Source organism: Chelonoidis abingdonii, chromosome 3 (assembly GCF_003597395.2).
Source record: "Chelonoidis abingdonii isolate Lonesome George chromosome 3, CheloAbing_2.0, whole genome shotgun sequence".
Taxonomy (NCBI): Eukaryota; Metazoa; Chordata; order Testudines; family Testudinidae; genus Chelonoidis; species Chelonoidis abingdonii.
Window position 1 is genome coordinate 4,217,879 of NC_133771.1, and position 22,081 is coordinate 4,239,959.

The 22,081-nt window shown below is 51.8% G+C and overlaps 1 protein-coding gene and 1 long non-coding RNA gene across 2 annotated transcripts; both read left to right on the forward strand.

Annotated features, from left to right (window-relative positions):
• The first annotated feature begins 583 nt into the window (after positions 1-583).
• On the forward strand, positions 584-20,957 carry CIMIP2C (ciliary microtubule inner protein 2C). Its single transcript, XM_075063498.1, has 4 exons — positions 584-648; positions 2,269-2,542; positions 4,064-4,176; positions 20,014-20,957. Exons 1-4 carry the CDS (start codon positions 584-586, stop codon positions 20,156-20,158), a joined length of 597 nt encoding a protein of 198 aa, XP_074919599.1. The 3' UTR covers positions 20,159-20,957.
• Positions 4,549-13,516, forward strand: LOC142046462 (uncharacterized). Its single transcript, XR_012655411.1, has 2 exons — positions 4,549-4,596; positions 12,551-13,516. It is a non-coding gene; the product is annotated as an uncharacterized LOC142046462 (long non-coding RNA).
• Positions 20,958-22,081: the final 1,124 nt, after the last annotated feature.

Below are 22,081 nucleotides of genomic sequence, written 5' to 3' on the forward strand. Positions count from 1 at the left end.
GGGGGTTGGGAGGGTAGAAGAGGAGATATATTACAGCTTCATAGCTACTCTTTACGCTCTTTATTATTAGTAAGATTTTCAGCTACAGATGTTGCCAGAGCAGCAAAGAATCCTGTGGCACTTTATAGACTAACAGACGTTTTGGAGCATGAGCTTTCATGGGTGAATACCCACTTCATCAGATGCTCATGCTCCAAAACGTCTGTTAGTCTATAAGGTGCCACAGGATTCTTTGCTGCTTTTACAGATCCAGACTAACCCTAACCCTAACCCTAACCCTAATCCTAACCCTAACCCTCTGATAAATGTTGCCAGAGCTATCAGGAATTCCACTTAATCTATTTGATGAGCCAGATCCTGAAGTGAATGGAACAATGTCAGTTTACACCAGCTGAGGATCTGGCTTTACATATTTACCATGGTGATGAAGCAGGATGTGGGTGTGGGGTAGGAGTGTTATGTGAATGGGCCCTACGTACACCCTGTATTACCTTGTTCATCTAGCTCCACTCGGGTGGTACCTGAGGGACGCTGTGATGAATCTGGGGGATGGGACCACCAGGGGTGGAGCAAGGATAGCGGGATGGCCTCAGCCTCTCCTGGATCTCTGGGAGCCATGTGGATCCCGGGACCCCCACCCAGTTTCAAGTGAGGGGTCTATATCCTTTCACAGGGTGGAGAGCAAACCCAGCCCTTCTCCAATGACATGCTGTTGGGAAAACTCTGCAAGGCATTCCTCATGGAGATTTTCACCGAGAGAGCCCCTCCCCATGGATTGTACCACAGGAGCGAGCCCACTGGCCCCTCAGCCTTATGCTGGAGTCCTCCATTCCTTGCTCTGCCACTCACCTGGTGAGTGGTCTTGGCCAAGTCCCGTTAACTTCTCTGTTCCTCGGTTTCACTTCTCTATTTGTTGTGAGGCTTAATCAAGTGCTTTGAGATCCTCGCACGAACGGTACCAGGGAGATGTGAAAATTATTAATAAAATTAGAGCTTTGGCCCATAGGAAATTTGAAGTCCCTCCTCCCCCATGTCACTGAAAGCGCCTAACTCACAACGGTTCTGAGGCTGAATGCAGCCCTGTCCGTTGTGAACCTGGCATTGTTGGCAGGGAGTCTGTTTGATCCCTTTGTTCATTGTAGAGGGGTAGCTCTTATCGATGTCAAGGAAGAGCAATTAATGAGGAAGATGAAGGACTGCACATGTCCTGGGTCAAGAAGGCCAGTATCAATCAGATAGCAATTTATCCTCCTATGGAACATCACACATGAAATGTGCCAATGAAAAGACCAAAGCCATTATGAAGATGTCTCTGCCGTCACCCTCCAATCTGTTCCAGTCTGACTATTGGCAGATGCCTTTCATATCCCACATCATAGCTTGCCAAAGTCTGTTTTATAAGCTGCATGTTTGCGGAAGTGTAGAGCCCAGTACGGAGGCATCTGTGAGGTGTTTAGCCATGGGACAGCCCGTGATTCTGTTACATCATGAATGTGTAACAGTCTTGGGATTTATAATCCGGCCAAGGTGATCTTTAAATTGACAAGAGCGTTTCGTCAATGCTTCATCTCTTCAGAGGGCTGTGCAAAGATTCGGTAACCCCCCCAACCCCCTCCTCAGCCCTAGCTGGTCATAGCCCCATTCTGCAGATGGGGAAGTTGAGACACTGGAGGTTAAGGTTCAACATTGCAAGTGCCTGTTAATTCCAGGTGTCCAACCGGGTCCTGAGTTCCACAGATGCTGAGCACCAGTAACAGCTGTTGACGTCAGCACTTTTGGAAAGCAGGCCCTAGGAGTCTCCAGTTGGACCCACCCAAGGAGGTGGGGCCAGGCTTAGACGGCAAGTGTGAGGACCTGCTGAGACCCTGGCTACAGAGCTCCTGGCTTCCACTCCCATGCGTCTCACCGGTAGGCAGTCCCAGCAGCTGGCCAGGTGGATGGCTGATAATATCTTCAGTTATGCATGTGAAGATCAGGGTAAGAAAAGGCTTTAGAGTGTAAACTGCTGGCCCCCAGGACCTGGGAGGAGCCCCTCCCTCCTCCCTCCCAGCGTGGCTCAATCAGCCAGGAGCAAGGTGGGACTTTGACCTGGGGGCCGCAGAGTGTATGTGCAGAAGGGCTGCATGGCCCCTCTCTGAGGTATTTAAACCAGAGCCATCAGCCCCTCACTTCTGCAAGCTGCATTTAGAAGGAGAGACAAGGGCCCTGTCCCCAGGGGGTGCCCACGGCCTTTCCCTGTCCCTCACTGGCTCGCTGTCTCCTCTGCAGGTACCGTGGGCATGTCCCCAGCACGGTGTTTTCCTTTGGCGACACCTACGGGAACACCACTCTGAAATACTTCCAGGATTTCCGCAATGCTGCCATGGAGACCAGCTCCTGCCCCTACAGCAAAGGCGGCCAGTTCCCCACCCTCTTCTCGCCTGACCCTGGCTTAGTGCTGGGGTGCAGGGTGCGGGGCTGGGACAGGTGGCTGCATGCCCCTTCCTATTCCCGTTTCAACTTGGATTTCAACCGCTCCGAAGAGCTGAAGGAGTTTTACAAGGTGAGAAGGCGTTTCTCATGGTGGCATGCCCTGCACGCAGCAACACAGCGGGCTTGATCCAACACACAGCACCTGAGCGCTACACAGTAGCCAGCGCAAAGCCATCAGAGCCCCATCTGGGCAGCACCCCCATGTCCCAGTGAGAGGTGCCTCAGAAATGGCCTGGACTGAGCCAAAATGCAATCAACACAAATATATAATTAGTCACAACCAAAAGCCAGTGCCCTCGGCCTCTGGCACCCACCCACCACACTGAGATGGTCTTTTTCACTGCCCTGTTACTGGTTCTGAAGGCAGCTTCTTGAACATAAAGACAGTCCCCAGAAAACCCAGTTGGCATTGTTCTAGGGGAGGTGCTGGTCGTCCCGTCTCCAACGGTTTGCATGTGTGTGACTGGCATGCAGAGGGAGGAGTCAGCGTGGAAAGCAGTGGGTGGTTGCTGAAGAGCAGGGCTCCCCTCCCAAGGTTAGCGTGCAGACATCTCTGCATGTGCTGCTGTGGGCAGGATTGCCTGGGGAGCTGTTTGAGGAGTCATTGAGCTTTGCTGAGTTGCCTGAGAGGACGTGGCAGCTAAAGGGGGAAGGCATGAGAGTGTAACCCAGCTAGCGCAGCTCACAGCATAGGTAGGGTGACCAGACAGCAAAAGTGAAAAATCGGGTTGGGGGTGGGGGTAATAGGAGCCTATATAAGAAAAAGACCCAAAAATTGGGACTGTCCCTATAAAATCGGGACATCTGGTCACCCTACAGCATAGAACACAGCTGGAGCATAGCCCCATTGCTCAGCACAACAAAACTTTGTCTGTCTCCCTGAATCTTCACTCTGGAACGGGAGGGGGAACTGGAGCAGGAAGGTGGAGCCTAGAGCATGTTATCCCAGTAATAAATAGTGTGAGAGGAGGACAGATGTGTGTGTGACTGTTGGAGCATGCAGGGGCCTGGGTGCGTCTGAATATACATGGGAGATGTTCCCCGTGCTAAAGAGAGCAGCATCTCTCTCATCTGACTCAGCCAAGTCGGACATTTTACGATTTGCATCCAAAACACAGTGTTGTCTCCCCACTTCTCAGCCATAGTGAAGGCACAGAGCCACGCTGCCATCATGGTGCATTGGGAATAAGTACAGCTTGCATCAACGAATTCCCAAGCCAAGCCCCCATGTGATTTATCACCATTGTCACTTACTCTGCTGCCCGGAGAGCACCTTAGGGAGGGGAGTTTTAGAAACATGGTTATTATTATTTCTCTAGCAGTGGAGAGCATGTTGTGCTTTGCACATCTCTACGAAGAGAGGACCCTGCCCTAAGGAATCTATCCCGGCTAGTGGATAAGGCTTTTGGGCCCTGGGCCCTGCATAGGCAGTGTCCCTTGGCAGCAGGAAGGAGGGATGCAGCAGAAGACCTGTTATCTTTTCCCATTGCATTTTCTGTTTGGTATTTTAACTCCTCAGTTGCCTGGCCAGCTAATGCAGCTCTGCCCTGTGACGGAAGCCTGGGTTCTGAGTAGTTTGCTTGTCCTGCAGCTTTCCCAGAGGCACCGCGAGCATTACCGCGACAAGACTGGGACAGAGTATGTGGTTCCCTACTTTGTGCTGCCGGTCAAGGAGAAGGACAAGTACCCCCATCCTCTTGATCTGTGAGTAGCAAAAGCAGTTCCCAGAAGGTGTGCTCGGTAGCAGCCCTTTGCCCTATAGGCAAGCTTGAGGGGAGAAGGAGGCAGACCATCCTCATAGCATTTAGCCCAGTGGTCATTGTACTCCAGCTGAGGAGGAGAGGGGCAGGGCCGGCTCCAGGCACCAGCCCAGCAAGCAGGTGCTCGGGGCGGCCAAGGGGAAGGGGCAGCAAGTTGGGTTCTTCAGCGGCAATTCGGCGCCGGGTCTCTCGGTCCCTCCCGAAGGGAAGGACCTGCTGCTGAAGAAGAAAGCAGTGTGATGGAGCTGCTGCTGATCGTGGGTTTTTTTTGTTTTTGTTTATTTTTCCCCTGCTGCTTGGGGTGGCAAAAAACCTGGAGCTGGCCCTGGAGAGGGGATTTGAAGATGGATCTGCCACCTCTCTGGTGAATGCCCTACCCCTGGGGCTCTGGGTTATTCTGATGTGGGGCTTTCTCAGTCTTGCCTGTTGAAGCTGTAGGGGAATAATTTAAAAAGTCATTGGAGCAGAGGGCTGGATCCTGGTCTCCCCAGTCCTATGTGAGTGCTGTAACCACTAGGCTACAGAGCCATTCTAATGCATGCTGGTGGTATAAGTGGCGCGCTCTCTCTCTCTGGTTCTTTCCTTGTTTATCCACAGTGGAACAGCTTCACCAGCAGAGAGTGAGGGGATGTCTACACTACAGTGGTATAGCTGCAGCCCCGTAGTGTAGATGGTTGCTATAGCAACAGAAGGGGTTTTTCCATCACTGTAGTGACTCCACCTGCACGAGCTAGGTCAGAAGAATTATTCTTCCATCGACCTAGCCCTGTCTACACCAGGGCTTAGTTTGGCTTAACTGCGTCTCTCAGGTGTGAATTTTTCACATCCCTGAACAATATCACTAGGTCAACCTAAGTTTTAGGTGTAGACTTGGCCTGTGGGAGCCCCACACCAGATTTTCCCATAGCTGCATGGTGAGAGCACTCCCCAGAGAAGTGGCAAATCCCCACTGAAATCCCTTCTCCCCCTCAGGTGGAGGTGGGATTTGAACCAGGGGTCACCCTACATCCAGGTGAATGCTCTGACTACTGAGCTAAGGCATGAGGTTGGTGCTTCTCCCCCCTCTCCCTCTGCTCCTGTTAAAACGGGTGTAGGTACCTAACTCCAAGAGAGAGTTTTCAGCTGAGAATCCCAAGTGGAGGGAGGCATCTCCCACCAGAGGGGCGGGGTGGGGCTTTGCACCCCCCAGCTTGGTCCCACCCATTGGTAGGTTAGGGGAGGGGCTGCCTTGCGTGCCGGCATTTGTGACTCTCGTTCTGGGGCACCTCACTGTCACCAGGCATTGTGCAGGGGGCTGAGGTGCTGGACTCCGCGTCACCACGCCGCTGTTCTCTAGCCCACCGAGATTTAAAAAGCAAACCCCTGCCCTGAGGGACTAGCAACGCCCAGGATTGTGAAAGCACAAATCCATTTCAAACTGGAATGTGCTTCCCTCACTGCTGCTGATTCTGCATTGCACCTGGCAGGTCACTTTCACCTTTGTTGCTGGGCAGTTTCACGTTCTGGGCCTGGGGGTGCTCAACCCCCCACTCTGCCCCAGGTCCTGACCCTTTCCCCCGAGCCCCCACCCCATCCTGCCTCTTCCCACCCACTCTCTGCCCCAGGCCCTGCGCTCACCCCTTCTCCCAAGACCTCACCCCTACCCCACCTCACCCCCACCCCACTCTCTGCCCCCACCCCACGTCTTCTCTTCAGTTCTGCCCCCTCCCCTGGGCGTGCCCCATCCCCACTCTTCTCCCTCTCTCCCAGAGCCTCCTGCACGCTGTGAAACAACTGATCATGGTGGGTGGTAGGCGCTGGTGGGAGGGAGCGGGAGGCATGCTGATCAGCGGGGCAGCAGGCGGGCAGGAAGTGCTGGGGGGAAGGTGGAGTGGGCTGCCGGTGCTGGCGGGGGGTGGGGTGCCACTAATTTTTTTCCGTGGGTGATCTAGCTCTGGAAACTTTTTTTTTAAAAACTCCTCAAGTCTTTTTGGGATTTGGGTTTTGTTTTTTTTTGGTTTGGTTTTTTGATCCTGGGAATATTTCTATGAATCTCAAGTTTTTTTAGAAATCCCAAACTCTGGGCTCAATTTGCCCCAATTTGTGTCTCTTGAACCATTTCCCAGGTTGGGGTGATCATTCTGGTGCCTCCCCAGCCTCAGAGATATTTGCCTCATTGAAGTTTAGTGGCTGCCCCCCCCGACCCTTCTGTGTGCAAGCTGGACAGCGTTCTGGTCCCCGCTGTGATGGTCTGTATTGCTCATTGGGCTGCTCTTGCCCAGGATTCAGCCAGTGGATTGTGGATTCACACTGCTGCTTTATGAAACTGGGCAGTTGCCCTTGGCATCGCCTCTCATAAAAAGCTGCATCAGCTTTTGCCTGAGGTGTGGCTTCAAACAGACCCCTCAACCAGGCCTCAGCCCTGAGCTCATCAGGGCCTGGATCCTGCCAGGTGCGGAGGGGGCTCAGCCAGTGGGACTGATGGAGCTTGGCACCTCTCAGGGGGTGCAGACTCAGGCCTAAGCTGCCATCAGCTCCTGCCTGCAACAGAAGTCAAGTAATTAGAGCAGAAGGGCATTGGGAGGAACTGGAGCCGTGGACGGGGAGGAGGGGGCCTTTGAGTCTGTTGTCATTTTGTTTTGATTGGCTATAATTAACTTCCCCTACCCCCTTTGTCTCTCTTGTGCTGTAAGTCTGAGTCCTCATAGCTCCCACTGTCCTTGTAAACAGACAAACCTGTTAACCCTGGGAGGGCTCAGCCCTGCTCCCCCCTTCCCCCCACAGGGGTCTGCTTCCCTCACAAACCAGATCACAGTGCACTGGGGTTGGCCACAAGGAAGTTTGCAGCTTTAACTGTAGTCTGGACCCGGGCCTAGAAGCAGTAATGGACACCATGTGCCAGGGTGGCGGGAACCAGGGCAGGATAAGGGTGGAAGCAGAGGGGAGAGGATTGCCTCCCAGGGAGAGCCGAGCTGGCAGTGGGAGCAGTGGAAGCCGTAGCGTTAATGTTCTCGGAGGAAGGATGTTGATTTGGCGAGTGTCTCTGGTGGTAGCCATCCATAGCAGCTTCAGCAGCCGGGAAGATGGATTTGACTGGGTCGGCTGTTTTGCCTCACCCTAAAGATGCTCCTTGCTGTGAAGGTGGTTTCCAAGCAGGTCCTGCAAACCTGAGCTGGAAACTTCCTGGGGCTCTTTTAAGAGGGTCACTTTAGACATGGGGTAGTCCCTAGAGGAAGGGGTCTTTAGTGCAGGTTTCAGTGCAGGAGGTTACATCAGCGCTCAGCTTCCTTCTATCTCTGCAGAGCAGCAAAGCCTTTTAGAGGGACAGAAGGAGAGCTGGGTGAATAATGGCTTTTGTTTTGCTGGCAATTCCAAAAAACCCCAAAACAACAGGGAAACAATTGTTTGGGGTCAAAGACAATGTTTTGTTTTGATTTCGAGCCTTTTTTTGTTTTACAATTTTTTTAAAAATAAAATGAAAGGACATTTGGACAGGCATTCCAGAGTGAAAAGCCAGAACTTTTCTTTTTGAAAATGTCAACACAGAATAGCTAGTTATTTTCTGATTTTTTTTTTTTGTTTGTTTGCTTGACCAAACCCATTTGGCGAAATCGATGTGCATTGGTGAAATGTTTCAGAGTCACCAGCTCTGCATTCTGGGGCCAAAAAAATGTTGATCCTAAAATTTTACTCAGCTCAAAACACCAGGACCGTGGGGCCAGGTTAACAGTCAGGGAGCTCAGGACATGAGTTTGTTCATTATTGCCTGAATAGGTCTCCCTACAACAACTGCTCCCAGGCACTCCCAACCCCTGGAATTTCTCTGGCCGAATGGACGTTCCTCTGTGGACTAACCTGATGCCTATGTAGTCAGGGGAGCTTGGACTCAGTGCATGGATCTCCCCCTGGCGATTTACATCATGCAGTCTAGCTGGCAAATGGGAATCAGGTTTCAGGCTCCCACCAGTGGCTGGAATTCAAGCCCCCTTCCCGCTGAAGAAGAGGGTGGGGCTGTGACTTTAACGGCATGCTAGACCTGGCCTTGTTGTTCCAGCTAGCCCAAGCGTTTGCAGAGAGGTGCGGCCTTCCCACCTCTGCACCGCTGGCTCTCAGCTGCTCACCTGGATTTGTGCCCTTTGAGGAATGAGTCCTAGTGGACACCAACTGATGTTTCTTCAATGCAGAATATATTGGGCTTTATAGCTTGCTCCCCCACCTGTTACATCTTGTCTAAGAGACAAGGGAGGAGGGATAGCTCAGTGGTTTAAGCATTAGCCTCCTTAAACTCAGGGTCATGAGTTCAATCCTTGAGGGAGCCTCTTAGGGAAAAAATCTGTCTGGGGATTGGTCCTGCTTTGAGCAGAGGGTTGGACTAGATCCATCCTGAGGTTCTAAGACTATACGCTCTTTGGGCAGAGGGCTGTCTTTTGCTCTATGCCTGTGCAGCATCCAACACAGCCTGGCTGGGATCGCTTGGGGCTATTGTAATAGAAATAATGATGAGCCCTGGACCACACATGGCCATTGCAATAGGAGGAACTTTAATGAGGGCTGAGATGTTAGTCACAGTGTCCTTGGTTGATTCCAGTTTGGGTAACTGCACTCAGCCGCCTTAGCAATTACCCCAGTAGTGTGAACTGGAGATAGTACTTTGCACTTCCTGTTCTGATCTCTTGTTAAACAGCTGCCTTGTCCTGTCCCAGAGGTGGGGGCATGTCACTGGTGGGTGAAGTGATCCTACTCAGGCAGTGTCAGTGTTGCTGTTGTTATGGCTTGATATCCAAGTGCTACCAAAGCTAAAACTTCAAGGATCGTTGCTTTTGTTTGTAAAGCTCTCTGGAATGAGAAGGGCACTAAAGCGTAGCAGCTACTACGCTCGTATGAACATTTAGGTCTCCAGCAGATACAGTAAAACTCACACGGACATCGCCAGCACTGGCCAGACTGGGCGCTCGCTGAGGGGGTGAGGCTTGTTCTGGGTTCTGGCACACCCTACAGCAGCGAGGATGGAGACCGTGACGGGGCAGGCGTGACTCCATCAGGTGGGGTGTCTCCTGAAATGCCGTCCCACAGTGGGGGATTTTCATTGACTCTTCCGCTAGCTCCAGTATTATGGCCCCTGGAAAGTGTTTCCCCACCAGCCAGGTGCTCTGTCTAGGAGGGAGTTGCCATCAGTTCTGAGCATGTCACTGTTACATCTCAAAGAACTCCCATGATCCCTCTCTTCTCCATCTACCCCTTGTCCTTGAGTGACCCCATCCACTCTCAGGGTTTGGCCGTTCCCTCCATCCTGTAAAGTCTCAGATACATGCCCCCCAGCCCCACCTCCTGCCCTTCACTCTCCTGTCACTCCCGGTCCCAGTGAGTCTCATCCTGGATGGCTCACTGTCCCCTCCAGCTCAATAGGGTCAAATCAGTCTTTCCTCCCAAACCTGCTCCCCTCTCTCCACCCAGTCTTGTAACTTCTGCATCCTCCCATTTCCTTCTCCTACGCCTAGCGCAGATCTTCTTTTGCCCTGCACATTGTCCACCCCCTAATCCTCTGCCACCACAACTGCTGCAGTCTCTTCTGCTTGGGTCCTTTTGAAACCAACCGTGTTTGCCTCTAAAACGCTGCCTGAATGATCCTGCTCTCCCAGAGCTCTGAGCATGGCCCCAAACCTCCCTTTGAGTCGCTTCCTTCTTCTTGTCCTTCTTGTCTTTTTTCTCAGGGCCATTCATCTCCTACTTCCATCTCTGATCTGCTCTCCTTCTGTGTTCCCCATCTCTCCTTCCGCCCCATGCCTGGTGATCTCCATGCCATCTGTATGCCAGCCGTGGTGCCCGGTCTGTATCCTCCCGCCCCAGCCGTCTCTGGCCCGGCAGTTAGGAACCACCCTCGCCTCATTCACATGTCCATTCTCTGTAATCGTGTCCCTTCTCAGTGCCTCAGTTTCTCTGGCTATAAAATGGGGGTGATGACTCTCCTTTGCAATGGGCGCTGTGCTCTAAGACCAAAAGACACCAAAGGAGAGCTAATAACTCACACACTTCTGCAGCCCTGCCTGGTTAAAGGGGCACATTTGTCCTTCAGTAACAATAATCATGAGCCATCCAAAGGCACGTCCGCCTGACCTGAGTAACTGTGTAAGCTGGCCCTTTCCTGGTGTGTTACATCCTCATTCAGCTGCTGAGCCTGTCGTCTAGGCTGTTCAGGACAGTGCTGTTCTAGGAGGAGCCTAGCAACCTGATGGGAGCTCTAAACTGATAGCAACACTTGGAAGGAAGGCAAAATAACCTCACCACACACCTGGCCAGTTGTGCGTTGCTGTAAATGGGAGTGGAGAGGGGGAAATGGTAGGGTGGGATTATTCCTTCCTGTTCCACCCCCCAACAATCAGCAGTGCCCTGAAGCATGAGAGTAGACTGGCCCAGGCTTCACATTCAAAATTACACCAGCAAGTGACCTGCCACGGTTACACTGGCTGGAACGGGATGTCTGCAAGTCCGGCCACCCCACATTTGAGGTGAAATAGCTTCCAGGCCGGGACCCCAGAAAGTTGAATTAAAAGATCCAATGAAGCCATGGCCAACTCCCCTCCCCCTGCCCGAGCTATCCAGGGCGGTCAGTGTTAATAGCATGTGGTAACATTAACACTGCCCGTTTGGTAGCATTGCTGTTTCAAACCAGGGGAGGCAGGTGAGATTTAAACTGCTTCCTTCCAAGAGTCCAGGCGCAGTCCCACCTCCCTACAGACAGAAACCCTCCATGCCCTGGCACAACATTTCAGCTCCCCAAACCAGCCAACCAGCAAGTCCCTAAAGGGTTAAACACCCAGGGTTAACCAGTGGGCACAGAGGTTAGTTTTGTGGGGGTCCTTCAGAATCTTCTGTAGCAGGAGAGGGCAAACTATGGCCTGCAGGCCGGATCCAGCCCATCAGGGCTTTCAGTCTGGCCCACGGGATTGCCAGCCCCAGGCCGCAGTGGGGCTAAGGCAGGCTCCCTGCCTGCCCTGGCCCTGTGCTGCTCCCAGAAGAAGCCGGCACCACATCCCGGTGGCCCCTGGCAGGGGGAGGGGGCAGAGGGCTCTGTGTGCTCCCCTCACCTGCAGGCACTACCCCCCACAGCTCCCATTGGCTGGGAAGGGGGAACCGCGGCCAATGGGAGCTTCGGGGGTGCTACCTGCAGGTGAAGGCAGTGCGTGGTGGAGCCACCTGCCTCACCCCATCCCCAGGAGCCACTGCCGGACATGCTGGCCACTTCCGGGAGTGGCGCGGGGCCAGGGCAGGCAGGGAGCTGGGTGCACAAAGCCTGGGCAAGCCGCTCCTTTCCAAGTATCTGTTCATTTCACTGCCAGTGTTTTGGTTTTGTTCTTTTCAGCAGCGTTTTCCTCCCCCGCCCCAGCAGGGTCCCTGGCACAACCCTCTGCATGTTTCCATTGCTCCCGTAGGATAAAACACACGGGTTATTTCTAGGCACTGATTTTGTCTGGGGGGATTGAGGTGGGCTCTGTGCAAACATGAGCCCTTCGTATTACCTGACATGCTGCAAAGAAGGAGGCTTCTCTTCCCAGTTTCCTAGGCTCGACTGAGCCTGTTTTAATTAACTCTTTGGGTGCTGGTTCCCCCACTGCACCTGCTGTGCAGCCTCTGGCCGTCTGGGATCCTTTAGGAGAAATGGAAAGTTAAGACATTTTTGGAATGTTCAGACACAGGGAAAGCACCAGTCCCTGGTACGTTCAGACCCTTGCACCAGTCCCTGGTACGTTCACACCCTTGCTCCATGGGCATCTCCGTGTGCTGCAGCACATCCAGCAGTGCTCAGCGGCTTTGGCTGTCCTCTTTTGTTTAGCTGTGAAGCAGGTGAGCTCAGCATGGACAGACCTGGCGCATGCAGCCACTTTCTGTCTGTACACCCTTGAGAGAGCCAGCCACCTGGCAGCTGCAGTCTAGCTGGGCATCCCTGACATGCTGATCTGTGAGTGAAGAGGGAGAGCGCCTGGCACGTAGGTACTGTGATGGAGGGAAGGGGACGCATTGAAGAGTGCCTGCTTAAAACCTGCCTAGCCAATCTCATTCTTTCTTGTACAGTTTGCAATTGGGGGCGCAGACTCTGCCTCTGAGGAAGAAGTGTGAACTGTAACCCACTGGCTTTGCTGACAGAGTCCTCACTCACCTGTCCAGCTCTTTGTTAGGACTCTCAGCAGTGGAAGGACACAGGCACTTGTAACAGTGGAAATAGATTACTGGGTTCAGAATAAAACCTACCCCAGGATTTCAGAGGCCCAGCTTAATATTCCAGCAAACTATTTTTTCTGTTTCCAGCTGTGTAATATTTCTTTCCATTAAACTCTTTTTAGCCCTATTCATGGCATGTCTGCCCTGGAAGGGTCTTTGGAGAACTAATGAAACGAGGACATCGCACGACACCAGAGCCTGGAAAGTGAGCACCAGAGACGGGACAGGATTTTAGTCAGACTCTGCTACCTAAAGAACACTTGGGAGAAAGGACATTTTTGTTGAAATTGGCTCTCTCGATGCACATTTCAGAGCACCCAGCAGTCCCCTAGCAAAACTGGGGAAGATCAGACTTGACATTCCCAGTATTTCTAAGGCAAAACACAAGTAGGCACAAAATGGCAAACCTCTTGGGCTTTGTGCATCCTTGCCCAAGAAGTACAGAGCCAGCTGGTGGCGCTCCTTGGCTGGTTACCTCTGGAGCTACCGAGCATGTGATGCAGGGTTAGCATCTGGGACTCAAAAATACAGGGCCCAGTCTTTAGCCACAGTACAACTCAGGCTCAGGGCACTCCCCCAGCTCATTCTGGGCCGACTCTGTGCTGGATTGGGCTGCAGCCTGAGTTAGAGTAGCAAGAAGGCTGCTCCAATTTACGCTGGGCGGCTACATCCCTGAGTGGTCGATAGATTTCAAGGCTAGAAGGGACCATTGTGATCATCTAGTCTGACCTCCTGTATAGCACGGGTCAGAGACCTGCTCCACAGTAACTCCTAGAGCAGAGCTTTCAGAATAACAGCCAGTCTTGATTTAGAATTGTCAGTGTTGGAGAATCCACCATAAACTTTGGTAAGTTGTTGCAGAGGTTGATTACCTTCACTGTTAAAAATGGATGCCTTATTTGCAGTCTGAATTTGTTCTGCTTCAACATTTAGGCACTGGATCGTGTTAGACCTTTCTCTGCTAGATTGAAGAGCCCATGACTAAATATTTGTTCCCCATGTAAATACTTATGGGTTGTAACCAAGTCATCCTGTAACCTTCTCTTTGTTAAACTAAATAGATCAAGCTGCTTGAATGTGTCACTATACAGCAGGTTTTCTAATCCTTTAATCATTCCTGGGTCTCTTCTCTGGCCCCTCTCCAATTTCTCAACATCCTTCTTGAATCGTGGGCTCCAGCGCTGGACACAGGATTCCAGGAGCGGTTGCACCAATGCCAAATACAGAGGTCAAATATAACCTCTCCCTTGTTTATGGGGAAGCCCTGGCCACACCCCCGATCCCTTTGCCTGGCCCCTTTATATCAGCAGCAGGGTGGATGTCGTAGGAGCCGTGATGCCAGCACTGCCTGCAGGACGGTCCATGCAGTGGTGACACTGGCTTTAGGGACCCTGTGGGCCGGCCCAGCAGTGTGGAGTTGAAGCCGGGCCAATAGATTAACAATCTTATGATCCGACTGAGGGTCTTAGCTCACTCCCAGGTGCATGTCAAGCTCTGCAGAATCACCCTGGGAGGGGGGCCGCACCTGGGCCCCATGATGTGCTAGGAACCCTGGGGCCTGGGAGTTCCGGAGTTACGGGACTAATCTGCTCTCGCTGGCATCTTCCCCACGTCCTTCATTCACTGCCTTCCCGCAGGAGGCAGAGCTCACCACGTGTTGGACTGCCTGCCCCTGGGAGCTGCGAATCGGGAACACACCCAAAGGGATCTCACAGACCGAGGCTGCATTAGTACCCTGCTGTGCTCAGCTTTCCCAATCGCAGCGCCTCCAAACATCAGCCCAGGCCTCAGGACCTTCGCTTTCCTAGCTGCTTTGGCCAGCTCCCTGCCCCTGTGGCTACTCGACCTGCCTTAAAGCCTCAAATGACCATCCACAGGAGCTGCCCCTAGGCCTGCTTTAACCGTGCTTGGAGCGGTGAGTCAAATTCGTGCCTGGTGTAACTCCCCTCATGTCACTGGGTTACACCAGGACCACAGTGCCTTCAGGACACAAACCACCACCACAGGCAGCACTAACTGATCACCCCGGGCTGGAGATTTTGGCAATCTCCATGGAGACTGGATCTCTTGTCTGCCCTCTAGCGGTGCCCCCTGACTGGTGGCATGGCAGTGAGGGTGGGTGCCCCTGCCGTAGAGGAATTCAGCCCCCGGGTGCTCAATCCAGCATCATTCACCCTTCTTTCATACCACTGACCCACCCTCTCAGTCTCGTTTTCTCTTTTTTGTTGTCCCAAGCAAGCGCGTGATTTTTGGCTCCTGTGGCCCCTCCTTCCTGCGTGGGTTGGTCGTTAGTTCCTGTGGCTCCATCCAGCCCCCCAGACTTCTGATCAGCCAGCCCCAACCCCGCCCTCACAACAGGAGAGCCAAGAAAGGTGACCAAAGGGAAAAGTCGGGTTGCCATGCTGGTAGGATGCTATAGAGGAGCATTGCCTAGCGGTTACAGCTAGAGCTGAGGTGGATATTTTCAGCACTGGTCTTCAACCCAGATCAGGACCAAACGTTGAAATATCGAAAGATTTTGTGGTACAGAACTTCTAAGGTTTTTGATTCAGAAATGTTGAAACATTTTGACCTTCCTGAAATCCAGCTGGTTGGTTTCTGGTTGTTGAAAGGACCCAATGTGCTACATTTCAAGTCAGTTCGACATTAACCTGCTTTTTGCCACAGGGACGCTTTCCTCACAGGAGCTGCTGTTCAGGCGCTTGGTGCCACTGTTCTATCCTGTGGGTAAAGCTCTGTGGGCAGACAGAAATGTTACCCTGGAACATCATCCTGATGGAAATTGTCTGAGCAGCTGTAGTTCAAGCACATGCCTAGGTGTCAGAGACCTTGGTTCTGTTTCCAACACTGATTTCCTGGGTGTGCTTGGACAAGTCACTTTAAACAAACCTCGCAGAGCCTCATTTTCCCCATCTGTAAAATGGGGGTGCATCATAGGGCCACCCCACCTAGAGTGCCCTGCGGTGGTAGGCTGCTACACAACAGGCATACCTGCCTCAGTTTCCCTCCTGCAGACTCCCCAGAAATAGTCCAAAGCCTCTTGCCAAGTATAAATATATCCTGGGGTTCATTTGTTACAAGAGTCCTGAGCACATAAATCATAAGAAGTCCCAGTTCAGTACCCCAGAATTCCCCCAACAGAGTTCTTACAGTAAATGCAACATATGCCCCAGTGTCCCTCACCCAGCTCCGAGTGTCTGGCATAGCCCCAGCATCCCTCACCCCACTCCATCCCTAGCCCCACAGCGTCCCCTGCCCCCACCTATCCAGCATAGCCATCTCCTGTCCTTGTACCAGGATAGCCACCCCAGGATACAACCCTGCTCTTCCCAGCAGGTGCCTCCGCAGACACTCTGCTGGGAGATCATCTTTAGCAGGGAGCATCCCTCAGTCCCCCCGGCCCTCCCACTGTTCCCTGGGTCCAGCTCTCTGGCCCTGGAGATGTCAGCAGGGAAGCTCCTCTGCTGCTTTCCAGCCCTGGCCCTCTGGCTTGGGGATGTCAGACAGAAACCCCTCCTTACTGCTCTGCTGCCTTCAGCCTTCCCCCAGGAACCACCGTCTGGCTCTGGCAGCTCCCATCTACCCAGCCTGACTCTCACTGTCACCGGATCTCCTGTCTCTCTCTGATCCAGGCGGCCCTTGACTCACTGGCTCAGTCTCTGGTCCTCTGTAGACTCCAGGTGTTGCCCTGCCCTCTTAATGTGTCAAATGGGAGCACCTGCTCTGGCACAGGGGCCCTAGACCTGTTTGATTTACTGGGCCCAGCCAGCCAGTGACAGGATTCTAATACTGTCTGTCTCCCATCTTAGGTGTGACATGGCCCCCAACCCCATAAAAGCTGAGCCCCTCCCTGCCTTTAATGCACTGATCCTCTCCACACCCCCGTGAGGTGGGGGCAGGTGCTATAAGCCCCACTGCACAGATGGGAAACTGAGGCACAGAGAGACTAAGTGACTTGACAGTGCAGATGTACCTACCTACCTGGGACGTTCTGAGACTCGGTTCAGTTTTGTACAAAGCTCTGACACTGGGAAGCACTCTGAAGAGAAGAGAGAGGTTTTATTTCTTTTGTGGCCAGAGGGATGTGCTGGGGAAATAAGAATTATTCCCTCCTATGAAAACGGTGTTCTGTGTGTCAAACGCTGTTCAATAACACATTCAGTGCTGATGCCTGTACTGCAGTGCAGAAAAGTGACTCTGCAAAAACTGCAGAACTGCTCATGTCTCGTCTCCAGGGACCCTGGGCATTAATAAGGAATGAACAGCTTTGGAACCATCTCACATGGCAATTTCTTCCCTCCCGGTGTATTTACGAATGATCTTTACGGATGCATTGAGGCAGCCCTTTGGCCAATGAGCTGTATCTGCCTAGCCCACCGAGGCGCTTGGCCTGCAGCCGTAATGCCAGCTCCAGGGCGGCTGACACCTGCCCTCATTATGTGATATGCCTTCACTTTGATAGTCATCGGTGCATTCTTCCAGGGATCTCAAAGCACTTCACAAGCTTCACCTGACTCATCTGCACATTTCTGTGGCGGGATTGGCATTAACCTGCCATTATTATGGTGGTTATTCATTGTAGCACCCAGGAACCCTAATCAGTATGCTTTGAGGGAGATTTCATACTGCACCCTGATATGGACAGAGCCACCTCTGATCCTTCATTCTCCTACTCTTCATGGCTAGGGGTCATGGTCAGTCCTTGGGTGGTCAGAAGGACACAAGACCATTTCCCATAGATGGCCTGAAAGTGCTAGGCATACCTTCCTGCTAGCACCTTGGAAATGTGGGGGAGCCCATCAGGAGCTCCGTAGGGAGACAGCTCCCCAACTCCATGTTCCAGCCCTGTCCAGATCACGGGAGACCAAGTCATCACAAGAAAGCTCCTCTGCTTGGAGACAACCCCTTAGTTCCTTGATCTCCTGATTGTTCCACACCTGCAGGGAAGACACACGAGGTTTCCAAATGATCTGTTTAAACTATGGAATAAATTAGTGGATCTGACTGTCCAGTTCTTACCCACAAACCAAATCATTAACATGATGCCACCACATTCTGCGAGCGCATTGTTCCGGTGTGTGTCAAAATGCCTCTTGTTTCACATAATGGCACTGGGAGGCTTCTTCTCCGGAGGGAAATACTTCTTCTCCTGAGGGAAATATTGGACCAGGTGTTTCAGGAACAGATGGCAGATTTGAATTGTCACATTGTGTCTAGCCATCTGCTCATGAGTATAAAAAGTAAAAATCCCAGGAACATAGACACAGTGATTAGATTATTTCTCCAAGGAGAAGCAACTATACATAATTTCATTTTTTTAAAAAGTAAAAACCTACTTCAAAAGGACACTAGGGTTGCAAAGTGAAGCACTCAATAGTCAGGAAGTGACAAAGTAAGGTTTCCTGGGCAACCTTAACTTTGCCCCTTTGTGCATATGCATTACGAGATAGTGATCATGTAATTAAGGACTGTCATGACATATAGAAGCACAGTCTACGTGAAACTGGAGGCACGTAGTGCAGGCTACAGGCACAGACAAACAGACTTCCACATAGCTTGAGTTCCAGCTTTGTAGTCTGTTTGCCAGAAAACATATCTGCAGTTCCACATAGCACTCAGACATCTGGCGGCTGCTTCACATACTGCAAGGTAACATATTACAGTCAGATGCTATGTTTTCCCCAGAGCCCCTTGTTCAAAACCCTCTGCAACTTCATCCGAGAATCAAGCTTTTGTTCCTTTCTGCAGCCCAGTTGTACTCCCTACACCACCCTGCCTCATTCACTGTGACAGGCCTTCTGCGGAAAAAATATCTGAGTGTGTAGTTAAAGAATGTATTGTAATGTGTACGCACAAGAGGCTGGAATTACAGATGCGCATTGCCAATGAACATGATCGTTGTACATGTGAAGCCATAACATTATTACAGATGCATCCCTGCCTTCTCCTTACACGCACGCTGAGCATTCAAAATTTGCCAATGATTTCTGTGGTGATGCTGTATAGAAATAAATACAGCGATCTCAGTCTGTTCTTCATAGACTATATGATGCTCAGCATCCCCAACTCCCAGACTTTGGTCTTTAAAGTTTCCTGAGTAAAAGACTAACTGCAATCAGTTTCTGCCAGTCTCGGGGGTGGGTTGAGATAGACAGAAATTGCCTCTACCTTGTTGTCTGAGTGGGAGTTCAACCCGGGCCTCTTGTGGGCTGCAAAATGCTAAAAGTTTCAAACCAAGATGCACAGATGCCATCTAGTGCTGGGATGCAGGTTAATTTTCACATTACCCAGCATGCAGTGGAAAATACAGTAGGAAGATCTATATATACACAGAGAACATGAAACAATGGGTGTTACCATACCCACTGTAAGGAGAGTGATCAGTTAAGGTGAACTTACAAAGTAAGAATATACATTAATTTTTTAAACCTAATCAGTGTCCCTTAAATGAATTGACACAAGTATTAGAGCTGGGTGGGTCTAATACAGTATTCTTTTTAATTTTCTTTCTTTATATAGGAATTAGAAATTAATATCCGACAGGAGCACTGTTTCTAAGTTATTATCTGCAAAAATACAAGAGTTTTCAGGTGCCCAAGTAGCCTTTGGAATCACGGTTAAAGTTACCCCCCAAAATCTGAAATGGCGCCCCTGGGTGAGAGCTTAGCAGGGGATAAATTGATGGTCAGGTGTACTGCAGAGTCACATCCTGTCTGGCAGCACTGTAACTTGCCATGTAGACATGCCCAAAGGAATCAAGATGGAGACTAAGCTGGGCTGATTTTCAGCCCCTTGAACATGGCTGTTACCCTTGAAGAGTGTGAACTGGCCCATGTCTTCACACCAGCACACTGCAAAGCCTGACCCGCGTTAGTGTGCCCTCACTGGTGTTACTTCTGGCTCCCCAGCCCATGTGCCTTGCAGGATCTCCTGCGGGGCACATCCCATGGGAAGCAGAGCCGCTCTGTGATTCTTTCCTAGGGAATTGTGGGAGAGCTTGTCTGTCCTTCTGGGCACCCAGGCTGCATGGGGGAAGGCACTGGAGGACTGGCAGTGTTCGAGGGGGTGGGTTGCCAGCTTCAGTGAAAGCAGCCCCTGGGGCTCTAATGCACACCGCCAGCTAGCCCAGGTTGAAAGCCCCGGATGGAGAGAGCTGTGTGTGTAGATGGAAGGTGGGCTAGGGCCAACCCCTGAGCGCGCTGCATGCCATCTCTGAGTAGAATGAAATGGGAGGATACTCAGGGCTGTATGGGTGCGTTTGTACAAGCAGAGCCTAAGATACACACACGCACACACATCCTCCACCAAGTGTGATCCAAGAGCGCTTGAGAAGATCCATGGGACTTCAGCTGTGATAGCCAACTGGATTTCCCTTTCCAACCTGCCTAAACATTTTTGCAGTTAGGGCCAGACTGTGCAACCCTTATTTGTACCAGTGAGCATGTACGTACCCAGTGAACTCACTTGTGCACGTCTCCCCTGCCCACCCTTCCTCTCCCACTGGACACATCTGGGGCAGGGCTGAGCTTTCAGGGGCTGATCCCGAGCGGGTTAATCCACGTTCTGCTCTTCTGTTTCTCCCCAGCCCACCTCTGAGCGCAAAGACCCAATGGCATTTATTCCGCGTGTCTCCGGAGAATCTGCGGACATATCAAACCTTCCCCTCGGGGAAGAGGGTGACCGCCCAGGAGAGAGAAGTCAGAGACAGCTATTTTGAATACAGAGCATGAGGAGAGAGGTTTCCCTTCCACCGCCGGTTCCTAGATGAGGAAGGAACGGTGAGAAATAAAGCACTGGGAGTTAGCGACCCCTTGGATTCTCTCTCCAGGCTGCGGCTGTTTCTAAACAGGACAGCTCTTTTGTTACCCACCTGCAGTGCAAGGAGAGGCTATGCATGTGGCTGCAATAAGTCACAGACCATGCGCCTGCCAATGTAGATGTACATTTTACACAGAGATAAAGGACAGGTGGGGTGAGCACTGAATGCAACAGATTCAGCACCTGTCCGTGAGAATGTAGAGGCTCAGCTCTGGCCGGCACAGCCTTTTATTGTCCTCCAGAGACATCAGGGTCAAAGCAGAAGCTCCACCCACAACTCAAACTGTACCAACAATCGTGGCTTAGCTCTTTCGTAATACCAAGAGGCACCACTCACAGCAGATGGGCAGGCCTCCATAGTAGGTTTTCCTCTCCCCTTCCTCACATAGTTTGTTGGAAGAGAAATAGTTAATAATGTGGACAATTAAATGGTCACCATTAGGCTTCAGGGTTAACGCCCACCGGCGTAAATAGAACCATTGACGCTTCTCTCAGAGTTGTTGTTTCAGGCTCTGTGAGGACTCAGGGACACAACTGGATGCTTTTCTACTCCAGTATAAGGGCCAGAGACTTGTTTTTAAATGAAAGCTTAGATTCTGGAGCAAAGAGGGCAGGCAGCAGGGAAACAGACTCCTTTGCCAACCCCCTGGGAGAACTTTTATGCAGAGAATATAAAAACTGCTCTATGTTCAGTGTTCTTCCATCTTTTGTAAAAAAAAAAAGCAGTCCCTCATAAACCTAAGAGCCAGAGTGCAGCCCCGCAGCCCAGCACAGGAACCAGCATAGTCTGTCGAGCCCCACACTGATTGCCTGCCAGCTCAATGTCAGGCGCACAGGGTGAAATTCACCAGCCACAGGAACTCCCACCTGAGCACATAGGGCTTGTCTGGGCCGTCTGGGTGAACAGTGAGAGTAAAGCAGCAGAAATGGTGAAAGAAGCTGCCCCAGAGACAGGGGACTGTGAGTCAGGAGGTCCCATTAATATAAACCTTATCGCTCCTCTTTGGCACTATAGATCATGATTCATGCTGCTGTGTTTCCCAGGCAGTTCCTAGATTCAGAGTGTCCTAGGGCTAGGAGATCCTGTGTGGCACAAGTCAGAGAATTTCACCCAGTTTCCCCCGTCCTGAGCCCAGCCACTTGTGCATGGCTGAGGGATGCCTTCTGCCAGGCCAGGAGTGAGGATCTGAAGACATGGAGAGATGGACAAGCTGCCTCTTCCCTTGGGAGTTTGTTCGAATGGTTAGTCGCCCTCCCTGTGGTCTTACTGCTAATTTGAATATGTCTGTGTGATGTAGGCCTCTTCCTGGCGGAGTGCCCCCACCAGCAGCGGGTGGTTTTGCAGGGGATTTTGCCCCTGTCAGCCTCTGGTGGCCACTTCCTTGGCCTGGCTCTAGGCCTTCCTCTTAAATTCAGCCCCTTCCGCAGTAATGACAGGTCCAACTGAACATCCAGACAATACCGTGTCTGCTTCTCTTGGGCTCGCGGACATTCCCGGCTTCTCGGCCCCTATTCCTGGACCCTGCCGAGCTTCTCCACTGCCCCTTCCTCCTCGCAGGCTTTCTCTCCACTACCTTCCTGCTCCAGGACTCTGGCTGCTTCCCACAGGGATCTCTCTGCTCCTTGTAACCCCTAGCTCAGTGCTCTTGCTTGGGAGCCTTCCTTGAGCCAGCCTTGCTCCCTAGGCCCTACTCAGAAAGGAAACTCCCCAGAACATCAGAACAGCCAGACTGGGTCAGACCAGTGGTCCAGCTAACCCAGTATCCTGTCCTCTGACAGTTCCCAATGCCAGGTGCTTCAGAGGGAATGAACAGAACAGGGCAATTATCGAGTGA

Coding starts and splice junctions, on each gene's coding strand:
- CIMIP2C (XM_075063498.1), top strand. CDS start 584: ATGGCCTCAGCCTCTCCTGGATCTCTGGGAGCCATGTGGATCCCGGGA. Junction 649..2,268: donor GGACCCCCACCCAGTTTCAA/GTGAGGGGTCTA, acceptor TCTCCTCTGCAG/GTACCGTGGGCATGTCCCCA. Junction 4,177..20,013: donor TACCCCCATCCTCTTGATCT/GTGAGTAGCAAA, acceptor GTTTCTCCCCAG/CCCACCTCTGAGCGCAAAGA.